The 13,851-nt window shown below is 36.3% G+C and overlaps 1 protein-coding gene across 1 annotated transcript in view; it reads right to left on the bottom strand.

Annotated features, from left to right (window-relative positions):
• Nucleotides 1-8,258: 8,258 nt before the first annotated feature.
• The window catches only part of LOC148275641 (roundabout homolog 3-like), a gene marked incomplete at its 5' end in the record, with an annotated part of 83,809 nt that continues 78,216 nt past the window's right edge, over nucleotides 8,259-13,851 (bottom strand). The window contains 3 exons of the mRNA XM_088235410.1: nucleotides 8,259-8,543; nucleotides 12,334-12,688; nucleotides 13,617-13,730. Coding sequence (XP_088091536.1) covers nucleotides 8,428-8,543; nucleotides 12,334-12,688; nucleotides 13,617-13,730 — 585 coding nt within the window. The remainder of the gene's footprint in view (nucleotides 8,544-12,333; nucleotides 12,689-13,616; nucleotides 13,731-13,851) is intronic.

Below are 13,851 nucleotides of genomic sequence, written 5' to 3' on the forward strand. Positions count from 1 at the left end.
TGTTTCATCAGAGTGGTTTTAAATTTTATCCTAATATGTTATAAACGTTCACTAAATTATTAATCTTATTATGTTATTTATAAATGACACAAAATTTATAAGGTCGATTGAAAGCATTCTAGACTATATACCTTTTAATTGAGGATACAAAACGTAAAAACCCTTTTAATATTATTACGTCAGTAAAACTTCATCGCAGAGATCGGCAAAGAGGATCAGTTACTATTTCATCAAACATGGTATATAAGCAAAGTGGATTTTTGATTCGACATCTTATGTACGAAAATTCAAATGAAATGTTTTATGACTAAGAGAAACATAATAACTTTTATTCATTTGATCATAGAAAATTCTAAGTAAATAAAAATTTCCTATGTTTAAGTGATGTTTTGAGATTAGTCAAAGATTTTTTTATATATTATATTATGATATCGATAAGGAAATGCAAATCGGGATAATAATATCTATAAGCACCGGAATTCCGCAGTATATTTTCGAGATTAATTTTGTACTAAAACTGTGCAGAATCCCAAGAGATTTGTAGGACTTATTTATGGAATTAGCATCAGTAAATTCTATAAATTATTTGGCACCATTTTTCTATCCGTACCCAAAAGGGCACAAAACGCCGCATTATATTATTTTTGTTACATGGATGGTAAGGTGATCAGTCCTACGTTTCAGGTGTAAGTCCAGAAATAATAAAATATTCCATTTCAGAACTATTTTAATACCATTGTTTCGCGTTCATCCTGCCAGATATCAAACCTAAGATTCGAAACAAGGTTGACAAACGCGCCAAACACTACTCAATGAGGCGAATTTATCTTCGTTCTATTTCCTTTTTCAGGTTTTTTTTTCTGAGAGTAGGTACTTATATTTTTTGTAAGTTCCCCCATGGGCGTATTGTAAAATAAAATTAATAGTATTGCAGTTGATACGAAATTTGATTTTCAGGTTGAAGATTGAATTTGCACGATTATGGAATTTGCCTCAGTGACTGTTAAGGCTGAACCCAGGACTGGATATGAGCAAGAAGATATTCTCCATACTGGAGAAGGGCCGCCTTGTCCCTACAGAAGCGGCGGGCCAGATTTCGCCACCGTGAAAGCTGAACCGGGGACCAGTGCCAAACAGCAGTATATAATAGATAGTGATATACTGATCTTTACGGAAATAGACATTGATTATCCTGATATAAAACAGGAATGTTTAGAATCCTCTACTAAAGGTGATTAATACTTTTTTCCACATTTATATTATGGTTGATGTTTGTTACCTACCAAACGTCGGATTATGTCGACTGCCTAGTAGGTTCTACATAAATTGCTAAATATTTATCTGCGTTGATATCGTTCCGTAAAAATCGTCTCGTGAGAACGTTTTTTACTTCACGCTCGTTTTGGATAAATCTTCAGACTAACATAGTATGTGTAACGCACAGATAGAGTTTTTACTCTGTATTGTACTTACAGTTTTATTATCTTTTATTAATACAAAAAATACAATATATAAACTTAACTAAACTTAAAATAATAGAGAATGGAAACACTTAAAAATAAAAAGGAATCTAATTTGTAAAACGTAAAATAAAGCAGTTAAGAAAAAGTATGAAATCGTAACAATTAAAATTATCACCGAACACAGCCAAAACGTTTCTCCTCCTGACCGTCGCTCGGACCTGGCGCGCGACGTCGCGTGTGACGTCTATAGTTTTGCCACAATATTCAGAGATTCCACGCATTGTGGTTTGTTTAGTTAGTTTTCATATCAGTCTGAATTCTGAATAAATGAACACAGCTATTACGTAATTTAATATGCCACCTATAACGCCCTGTAATTGTTTTTACTTCAGTGCCCAAAGGCCTATTTCACATAGAACATGTTTCTGATTTTACTTCAATATCTTCAGTAGGGAAAGCTGCGTAAAACATCATATTCGCTTTAGGTCTGTTGGAATAAATTGTTTTTCTTTTAAGGTCCTAGGAGTGGAGGTCAACCTAAATATTCCGAAGACAGTAAAACACGTTCATCGCATGTTTCGTACAACACACCCAATACTGTAGAGAAATCACAACGTTTAAAGAAGCGTAAATTAAAAACCCGCATTCTCAGTCATGCTGGTGAGAAAGAGTTTTCATGTTCAGAGTGTACTTATTCACGTATTCGTAAAAGTAAATAGAAAAATCACTTTTTTACTCATACTGGCGAGAAACCGTTTTCATGTGCAGAGTGTAAATATTTATGTACTCGGCAAAATAATCTGAAACAACATATTATCACTCACACTGGCGAGAAACCGTTTTCATGTTCAGAGTGTAAATATTCATCTACTCAGAAAAGTCATTTTAAACAACACATTCTCACTCATACTGGCGAGAAACCGTTTTCGTGTTCAGAGTGTAAATACTAAAGAGTGTTAATATTATGAAAATACACGTTTTCACTCATACTGGTGAGAAACCGTTACGTTCACGTTAAAATGACTTGAAAATACGTTTTATGACTCTTCATCATCTACTGCGGGAAATAGCTCCCTCTCAAATGTGTAATAAGCTTTCAATCAAACAAGCAACACTTTAGGAAAAAAAATAGTAATGTAATTAAATTTGATGTTATATTCATGTTCATGTAAATGTCATCTGCAAACTGACCATGTATGATCGTGTGAGTTCTTTGTTACCTACCACCGATGGGACGTCGCGTAGTTCCTTCACCCAGGCTTCTGCATCGCGCTTCCAGCTGTTGTCTTTGAAAGCTGAAAAGGGGGCAATGCATCGTTTCACCGTCGTATGGGCAGCTGTCGATCTCGGATAGCTCGAAGAGATACAGGTAGCTCATGAACCCACCGTGAGTCGTAAGCATCTGGGTGAGCTCGTAGCCAGCATTCTGCATTCTCCTGAAATCATAGGCTGGACTGGCTTCAGGACCGAGGAGCAGATTTTCCGGGCAGCACAGGACAGAGAGACTTGGCGGAGAGATTGCCAACGTCGGGGATAGCTGACAGGGCTAGTGCCCTAGAGTAGCCTTAGTAGATAAGAAGAAAACCATCTTTATTTAACAGAATGTTTATTTCGATATGTGTAATTATTAGTAGGCGTGGGAATAATTTGACAAAAAATACATCAAATGAATAATTTAAAGAAAACTAGGACTGCATTTGATTATTTTTGAATCAAATCATTCGCACGACTCATAATGGGACTCAACATTTTCTAGACTCTACGACAGTATAATACATAGTAATGGCATATTATAAACGTATAAAAAAACTTACATCTACTTTCTATACAAATTATGATAAATAATTTACTTAACAACGAATATCATTGGTGTATTAAGTATTAACATTCATCTACTAGAGAGGCTTCTTGTAAATGCGAGATTGGTAGCCTCCTCAGCAGAGCCAGCGATAACTTCAGATGTACACACATCCAGAAAAGTGATAGTTACTTTGTGTTCAGTCATTCTGGGGCGTTCAGTTTCTCAATCACAAATAACTATCGACATGCCAATAAGCGACGTGATAACAATTTCTCACCATGGTTGTTTATCATATTCGCGATCACAATGGAACATCCGTGAACACCTAATATTAAATGTCAAAATATTTATGTTTCGCGACATATAATCCTGCTGCGCAAGCACATATTTGAATTTTACCCGTGTAAATATGGAAAATATTCCAAAACTGCTATTTTTATTTATTTATTATTTACCATGCTATTCATTGCATTCAGCCGGCTGTTGGCAAGCCAAATGTCTAGAAAAGCAGTCCCCGTAGCAATTGTAATTTAATTTTCTCTTTTTTGTATTAGATACTCCTTACTATTTTGCAAATACAATATATTGTATTATTTTTTATAGTAAACGCCGATTTTTCGCTAGTGAACTGTATTTATTTACGAGGAAAACAAAAAATAAACCAATACAAGCGTTGACTTAGAGATTACACACGCGTTGACTTATGACTGCGGTAACTTAAGCATTTTCATTTGTTTATTGTGATCGTTCAAATGTTTTTAAGCACGTATCACGAGTTTATTTGTGATTGAGCTACTGATGCTACGTTTCCTATCACTGTTGCCCATAAAGGGGTTTAAACTAGGTGATGAATTTATTTATTTATTTTATTTCTACTTCCCTTGTCCCTACCTTGTAGACGATGAGAGGGGGGTTTAGAGCGACAGTGAAAGTGATATTAAAAGTTGTAAATGTAAATATTTGTACGCGCTTTTCCTTACTGAATTTGGTTAGTAGAGGAAGAAATATGATCAACTCCATGAGGTGGGAACACTCGAGGTGGGCCGGCCATGTAATTAGAATGGGCGACGAAAGCCCCATAAAACGCCCAACTCTCCCTGCGTCACAAGGACGACGGAGACCAGGAAGGCCCGAAATGCGAGGATGGACTGCATCAGTGCAGATACGACAACGTTGGAAGTGAGGAGCTGGAGAAGAAGGGCAGCAGACCGGCGAGAGCGGAGGAGACTCCCGGTTCAGCAGAAGCCCACCCGTGGCTGTCGAGCTTATGAGAATGATATTCTTATTTTCTAAAAGTCATGAGATTAAAAAATCAGTATGCTAAGTTTGTTAAACAAATGGGATACTTATGTTAAATTTTACTGTGTAATTTTCACTACATTTATGATTTGTCATTGTTTGAGGAGTGTTTTATTTCGTAAGTTTATTTTAGAGGTTTTCAAGAAATAAATCGCCATTTGCAGGCTAAAATCTACACTTTTCTAAACATTCCCACAAAAACACTTTTAGCGTGTCTATGGTTGATGTTTTGAAAGAAAAATATTCATCCCTAACATTATTATTTCTTACCTCGAGAAATTCACATTTTTACACAAGATTTAAAAATAAAATTGCTTAGATATATCACATTTCAAGATTTTCTTAAAAGTATTCATTTTAAACAGAATGACCGAGAAATACTATTAATATTACACCGGAACCTTTTTTTACACTGAGGATAAATTCTACACAGTGCGGTGTTAATTTGTTCATGTAAACAGCAGCTGCAGTATGAACAAAATGAGCATTTGTAGTTGGTGTGCCTTGGCCGACCCTGGCCGACCCTGGCTGATGGCGGCGCTCCGATCGGTGCGACACAGTACTTAACTGAATTTTATCTGGCACATTTTTTAAATTTTATAAATAGCTACATTTATGATTTGTCATTGTTTGAGGAGTGTTTTATTTCGTAAGTTTATTTTAGAGGTTTTCAAGAAATAAATCGCCATTTGCAGGCTAAAATCTACACTTTTCTAAACATTCCCACAAAAACACTTTTAGCGTGTCTATGGTTGATGTTTTGAAAGAAAAATATTCATCCCTAACATTATTATTTCTTACCTCGAGAAATTCACATTTTTACACAAGATTTAAAAATAAAATTGCTTAGATATATCACATTTCAAGATTTTCTTAAAAGTATTCATTTTAAACAGAATGACCGAGAAATACTATTAATATTACACCGGAACCTTTTTTTACACTGAGGATAAATTCTACACAGTGCGGTGTTAATTTGTTCATGTAAACAGCAGCTGCAGTATGAACAAAATGAGCATTTGTAGTTGGTGTGCCTTGGCCGACCCTGGCCGACCCTGGCTGATGGCGGCGCTCCGATCGGTGCGACACAGTACTTAACTGAATTTTATCTGGCACATTTTTTAAATTTTATAAATAGCTACTCGCATATTTTACATTATTTTTTGTTATTGTTTCAATGAAATTTTAAAAGGGTAGGCCACTGCTTATGTGCCTATATGGAACGCACGCCAGTAGGAAACTCCAAGCGCATAATATTAACCATTGTTTATTATTTGTAACTGTGTAAAATAAAGATCCGGCGTATTCTTTTTACTAGATATTGTCAAAAAACATGCCTCCTGCTATTTTTATTATGTAATGTTATGGTTTTATAGCAATGTTTTAAAAATAATGTTTCAAAAATTGTAAAATAATTGCTATAAATATATCAAATAACCCACCTATAAATACGTACAGTAAAAATATTTACAAGTATTAAAACTTTGTACAATTATTATACAAACTAGTCTAATTGATTACAATTTACTAAATTAATAGTCACAGAGAAACATTTCTTTATTTCAAATAGTTTACTACGTACAAAACGTGGCACCACATTCAATGACAGTAGGACTCCGATTATCCGAATCGATTGGGACTGAACCCCATTCGGATAAATGTATTTTTCCCAAACACGGTCTATTTGAATTCATTTTGTCACATTAGTGGGTCAACGATCCACTGACTGACATTATACTGATTACGCATTTCGCGGAGGGGAGGATAATAGCGCGCGTAGACAGAATCATTATTTTGCAAACCACAGTATGTTTCCGTCTTAATTCTTTTTTTCTGGAATCCTGCAAGCGATTCGGACAGTCGTAGTTCGGATAATCGGAGTTCCACTACATTATTACTATTACTGCATTATTCATTACACTCTATTATTTACAGTTTACAATGTTGGGTGTTGACATAAATTCTCCCAATTTGTTTTCTCCTTTATTCTCTCGATCGAACGCGAACACTTCTTGTCTTTGTGTCTTTTCATCCGTGCTGTTGTATGGAGTGTAAGGTTGGATTCTCAAAATCTCACTGATAAATACAGTCGGTTGAACAGGAGAACTCTGCGTATCTCATGGGCTGATCTGTCTGTCTGTCTGCCTGAGCAATCGAGATACTGAATATATATACCACTATCAAAAGACGAAAGGCCGCACGCTTTCGCCACACGCTCCGCGGAGACACCTACGCCCTTCTGCAGCTCATAGCTGAAGGAAAGATAGAGGGTCGACGGCGTATTGGACGTAAACTGGCATTGTGGCTCGAGATTCTCGGGCAGTGGTTTGGAATACCAGCCCAGATGCGGCGATGCTCATCAGAAAGGCCCGGGATCGAGAGGGATTTCAAGTGATGATCACTATGAGGAGTTGACGCCATTGTGAGTAAGCTGACTGTTGCGAACGCTTCGTAGTGCTTGTTTGAAATGCCAATTGTGAGATACGGTCTGTAATTCGTTTCCTGAATGCGAAGTGCACAAAACCGGAGCACGTTCATCGAAAGATCTGTGGGGTGTACGGAGAAGCTTGATAATGTCAAAAAGATCTTTAGAATTTCTATCCCATTTGTAAATTCAATGAAGTTATGGTTAAGTACCTTAAAAAAAATTTAAAATGGCTGATTTGTAATACAGATTAGAACAATAAACACAACCTCCAAAATGCCACTGTAATCACAATATTAGTTTAATGCATAGAAGTAAGAATAGTCCAGAAACCGCATACGCACACCAAACAGAAGGCGACTTAACTACTCATAAATGAGTAGGTTTACGTTTTGACCCATAAGTTTCTTTGTAGACGTCGCTCAGTACGCAACTCCTGATTTGAATTCAACTATGCCGTGTTGTGTCCTTTCAAAGTGAAGAAATACTGCTAGGATCTTAAGAAAACAGGATGCAATCACATTTCATGTGTAATTTGCTAATGAATGTGAATATAACGAATGCATTATTAAAAAAAAAAAATATTTTTCCATCTGTCAGATTATCAAAAAAACAAAATGGAAATTTCGTTAGTGTTGCCAGGGTAGTAAATTTTTTTACCCTACTTTGCTCATCTAATGAGAGAATTAATGAAAATTGAATTTCGAATTAAACAACTTTGTGGTGGGCGTTTGACCGACATTATCTTCAAAATATCAAATATTAATTGACATGATATAAAAATATCAGTTTCATGTCAAATACAATTTGTTTCATTTTTTAAGTTTAAAGTTATAAGATCGTTTAATAATGACCCTTTACTTATCTACTCTGTTGTGTCAATCAATGTTTCCGCGTGCACAATAAAATTTTAGAGAAATTAACAGATTGCTTTTTTTTACCTTACATTTGTGTTATGGTTATATTCTTCGCGATCTGGCAATATTACACGGTGACTTCAAGTATGCGCGCTGCGAAAGTGTGTCTAAGTGGGGGAATTATTGGACACAGTTCGATGTATACAAATATGATTCTACGCTCCTTCTAGACTATTCTTAATTCTATGGTTTAATGTATCTCATTTGAGGGTTCAATTATTACACATTTCCATACACTCGTAATTATTTACACTCAACATACATTGGCAAATGTAATGACATTAAACTCGAGAGTTAAGGATTCATTTCTGTTGTATACTATGAACATTTCTAATGCGGGAATATTTCTAGAGTTTTATTTCATTTTTGTAGTTTAAAGTCTCCTACAACTATTGTTTCCCAAAAAATGTAATAAGCTTGGTCAATTTTAAAACAGAATTTTGATTGCGTAGGATTTCTTCTTCTTCTTCGTTTACTAATGGCCTTTTCAACTCTGCCTAGGATATAAAACTACTCGAAAGGTCAAATTTTCGTGAGCGGCGTTCCGGCTATGAAGGCTGATCCCGAGTGAAGTTGGCTTGGATTTGAAGACGAATTGGTCATTTGTCTGTTGGCGGAATATCCCTGGCGATTTTTATCTGAAAGAAATTACTATATATTAATTTAAAGGCCATTATTTGAAAAATTCTTTTTTTTCTTTTTTTTTTCTTTATATTTATAATTCCTCTGTAGGTGTGATCTCACCGTACTCCTAAACGGCTTTACCGATTTACGTGAGGTTTTCAGAGAAATATAGATGTTTGTGCTGTGCGTGTTCGTAGATACTATAAATATAAAATCTTCAATCGAAATTGTAAAAAAAAAGTTAGGAGCATAAATGTTTTATTCATCGATCTACCAGGGTTGCATTCGAGGAGAATGCATTTGCAAAAAAATGGAAAGATGTTGTTTTTTTGTGTATTAAAAAAAAATTTCTTTTTGACTGTTTACAAACAGAATTCGCTTTTTGTGGATCTCATCAGATCTTTTTCTTAAATTCCTTATAATTTCTACCCATTTATTTCTTTTTATTAGATTTTTGGTAACACTAAAATAATACCATTTATTTATTCATATTTTTTGCTTACAAACTATGGTTAATATTAAAAATAATGTGACCTCACCGGGGTTTCCCGTGCCAAGGACACTTAACAATATACTTTTTTAAAATTACATTTGAGAATAAACAAAGAAGACTAACTTAAAAAAACGACAGTTTTAAAAACAAGGTATTTATGTACTTACATCTATATTATTTATATTACAAAACACACACTGAAAATAAAAAAAACCTAACATGAGCTGTACACTCGTGGAGCAGTTGGTTCAATATTGGTATGGGCGAATGAGACAATCCATTTTACTTCTACCTAGCTCCACTATCCATTTTTTTATAGCCTTGTAAACATTTTCTCGTTACTAATTGTTTTAATAAATAGTGGAAGTAGGTTAGAGATTTTAATTGAATTCAATACATTTTTAAAAATAGTATTTCTACATAAGAACACCACTTTGTTGGTGAGTCGACCGGAGTTTGACGTTTGCAAAAAGAATGCCATATTTGAAAAAATATTTATTTTATGTTTTAGAATTCAACCATAAACAAGTACCCACTTAAATTCAATATTTTTTGAATATCAACAATTTTTAGTTTTGGAATTTAATCACAAACAAGTACCTAGATGAAAAGTATTTTCCAAGATGATAGCAGGCAAGCCAACGTTCGGGCAGGACAACGCCTGTCGTGTTCGCTAGTTTAGTATATTTTTTTACAAACATAATACAGTCAAAATCGGTTGTAACGATTACGGAAATGGTGAGGTCTTATTAAAATTTACAATGTTTATTGATTGATTTGGTGTTTATTTTGTAGAACTCCATATTTAAACTTATAATTAGAAATCAAACACTGAGTTGAGTCTACTGAACACTTTATTTTATTTTTACAAATATAAACATATAAAAATAAAAACTTCGTGACAATTGTTTCGATGTTTGAAAATGCCCTAATAAGGCGAAACAACTGTCACGAAGTTTTTATTTTCATATGTTTATATTTGTAAAAATAAAATAAAGTGTTCAGTAGACTCAAATCAGTGGTTGATTTCTAATTATAAGTTTACAATGTTTATATTATTTTCTTAAATTCTACGGTCAACGCATAATGAACATTACTAGTGGCTGATGTCAGATAAGTTAAAACCCAACAACATTTTGAGTTTGTCCAAATTTTTGCAGACAAGACTGGATTCAACTCCCTGGGCTGATAATATTGACCCTTTGAGCACTGGCCGAATACACATAGAATTCACTCTGTGCGTGCCAGGCCCATTTTTGTGAAATTTCATGCTTTGTGAAGGTTTCTTAAACGTGTCATAACTATAAAAATACTGAATTTATTTCAACAGAGGGGAAAACATTTTTGAGAAGGGAATATGGAAGTCTAGGCATTTACAGGGCTTATGACCTGTCATTGGCTGGTTTGAGTGGCCACTTACACGCTGTGTAACATTCTGCCCGTATTTGAACATCTATATCCCTTCAATTCTTTCATATGCTGATGTTTGTGAAGTTAAAGAGCTGAAACCTTTATTTATGCGGGTGAGATTCGTGTAATTGAATTGTTTTACCCTCATACTAGGCAACGCCTGAAAATTTTATTTCTACAAAAATTTTGACAAACTCAAAATATTGTTGATAAATCCACCTGGTCCATGAAGAAGAATCAAGGTAATATAGAAGTTTAAGCATCTACAGGGCTTAAGACCTGTCATTGGCTGGTTTAAGTGGCCACTTACACACTGTGTAACATTCTGCCCGTATTTAAACATCTATATCCCTTCAATTCTTTCATATGCTGATGTCTGTGAAGTTAAAGAGCTGAAACCTTTATTTATGCGGGTGAGATTCGTGTAATTGAATTGTTTCACCTACATACTAGGCAACGCCTGAAAATTTTATTTATCAAAAATTTGGACAAACTCAAAATATTGTTGATAAATCCACCTGGTCCATGAAGAAGGATAAAAATTGAAAAAATAACATTTCAATACAAAGAAATCCCCCGAGTGCGAGGTGCGCGCTGATATGACAGCCTTGTGAGGTTCCTTCTCGCGGAAGGAAAAACTCCAACTTTGCATGGATCAAAACCGTTTATGGCAAAGGTGCCATGGAATCGAACAAATGTGTTTAAGTGGTGTCGTGAGTTTAATGAAGGAAGAACGAATATTCATGACGAGCAAAGGAGTGGAAGACCTTCAATTGTGACCGATAAGTTGGTGCGAAAAACCGACAAAAGTGTTTGTGAAAACCGTCGATTGACAGTAGATGAAATGTCTGCGATTTTCCCACAAATTTCCAGATCTCTGTTATACAAAACAATTACAGAAACGCTGAAATATCGAAATTCAAAACAAACGGAGGGGAATGTTGACAAAGGGAGTGTGTTTGTTGCACGACAACGCTCGCCCGCACACGGCTAACGCCACCATGGCGCGTTTTAACTCGTTTGGTTGGGACATTTTGAACCACCCTGCATACTCCCCTGACTTAGCGCATTCAGATTTTCATCTTTTCACGTTCCATGAAGACTCCTTGAAAAAATTCTAACCGATGAGGAAGTAAAACAAGAGGTCTCGAAGTGGACGAAGGAGATTGCGGGAGAGTTCTACGAGGATGGCATCAAAAAGCTTGTTCCACGACTTACAACCTGCATAGAACAGGCAGGCGACTACGTGGAAAAATAAGTAATGCATGTACAAACTATGTACTGTAAACAAGCATGTTTACTAGGGATGGAATGACTGAGAAAGTATTCAAAAGAGGGTGAGTGCCGGGAACAGAGTAAACGGTGCATTTAAATCAACCTTGGCAAATAAATGTTTGAATAAATGTTATGGGAGCGAAGTATGGCTTTGGAAAAACAGGGATGAAAGTAGGCTGAATGCTGTTGAAATGCGAGCCCTCAGGCAAATGTGTGGTAAAACTATGTACGATAGATGCACAAATGTAGAGATCCGTACATCATGTAAGGTCGAGATAAGCACTATTGACAAAATCAAGAAAGGAGCTCAGCGTTGGTTTACACATGTAGAGCGAATGAACAGCGAAAGAACGGCTAAGAATACTTACAGTGCGAATGTTGATGAAAGCCGAAATAGAGGAAGACGGAGAAAGACGTGGCATGACCAAATCCGACAAATACTTGAAGATGGACATGTCAAAAGTCGGAATAATCGGCGCGCATGCATGAGATGATGTTTGAATTCATAAATGAATGAATTGAACTGAGTGAATTCATACATCTTCTCATGGATGTATGGAAGCGAGATCTGCATGCAAAAAAGATCTCATCTAACCAATATAAATAATAAATTCGGACGGATTTACCTCCTAATTTTTTCTTTTCGCTAGAAGAGTTGTATTCCTTCTTCTCGGAGCTCCTCGACCTCGAACTCTTGCCGCTCCCGTGGCTTCCCCGCGAGGAGCCCACCCCCGGACTCTTCCCCCTCCCGCTCCCGCCGCTCTGCGCCCTGGCGTTGGCGTAGTCGCTGTCCGGATACGCGGGGTCTGCGCAGTATTCCGAATAGTGCGGCCTGTTCTGGTCGGGCCTGTCACCGCCGTGGGAGAACTGCGGCTGAGGGGGAGGAAAGCCGTTCTGGGGAGTCAGATCGTCGAGGAATGGCTCCGGATATGGGGCTGTCGGCGTTAATTGGGAGCAGGGCATCGGCGATGGACACGGAAACTGTAATATAAAATAATAAATATTTTAATTTATTTTGGAAACCAACAGTTCACATACATATTTATACTAAACTGAGAATATGAATATGGATTGTTGTCTCACTGCTATGCAGATGATACACAGATTTTTTTATTGTAAACCGAGCGATAGAAATGTGCTCGTTAATTTGATCAATGGGCATTGAGAAAATAGGACACTGGATGGCTGAAAATAGACTAACACTTAACCCATCTAAAACGGAACAACTATGGATGGCTTCAGCCAGATGACAGAATTTGATTCAGGATACGGCACTGCCCGATGTAAGGAGTACCGCTTTACCCACCATTAAAGTACTGGGAGTCTTCCTTCATTCTGACCTTTCTCTTGACGCTCAAATTAGTAGAACGATAAGTTCATGCTTCTACTAGCTGAGACAAATTAAATGCATACGCAGAAATTTGCCAGTTGATGCTGCCCATCAATTAATAAATACGTTTGTAGTTTCTAGAGTCGATTATTGTAATGGTATCTACGCAGGTCTACCAACGAATAAAATGACTCGCCTACAGTCTGTGTTGAATGCCGCAGCGAGACTTATTTTTGGAATCTCTAAGTTCAGTCATATCACTCCACTACTTCAGAAATTATACTGGCTATGTTTTTCACAGAGGGTGGAAAAATTCTCTAGAAAAACCCTTAAGCTCTATTGCATAGGACAAAAGCGTTCCAAATTTTTTGGTTTGGTTTTTAGTTTAACAACAAACGTGTAATGGACGGTTTCGGTTTGTGCTCAAAATTCTCAACCCAAGCACCTACGGCGTGTTGTATTGCTGCGAACTGTAGCTTAGTTCGTGATCAATAATCATAGAATGGACCCTATCAGGTTATTACTCTAATGGTAAAACCATGTTCGACTATATTCTCATAAATCATCAAGTTTCCGTACCTGGTCCCCGGCACAACTGCTGCTGATGTCGCTCCCGGAGCAGCTGCAGTCGCACTCGTTGATGCTGAAGCAGTTGTTCTCACTCTCCCCTTCCAAGTTGGATGATGTGCAGTCCTGGAAAACATTATGTTAAGTTTTTTCTTTAATATAGTTCTTAATTAAAATTCGTATTGATTTTTGTGAGTACCACACCAGAGTATTGTTGTTTTGGTCGGTACTCTTCGAACGGTATATA

The sequence above is a fragment of the Micrasema longulum genome, unplaced genomic scaffold (assembly GCF_059751315.1).
Source record: "Micrasema longulum isolate JH-2025_06_02 unplaced genomic scaffold, ASM5975131v1 h1tg001372l, whole genome shotgun sequence".
In the NCBI taxonomy this organism is placed as follows: Eukaryota; Metazoa; Arthropoda; class Insecta; order Trichoptera; family Brachycentridae; genus Micrasema; species Micrasema longulum.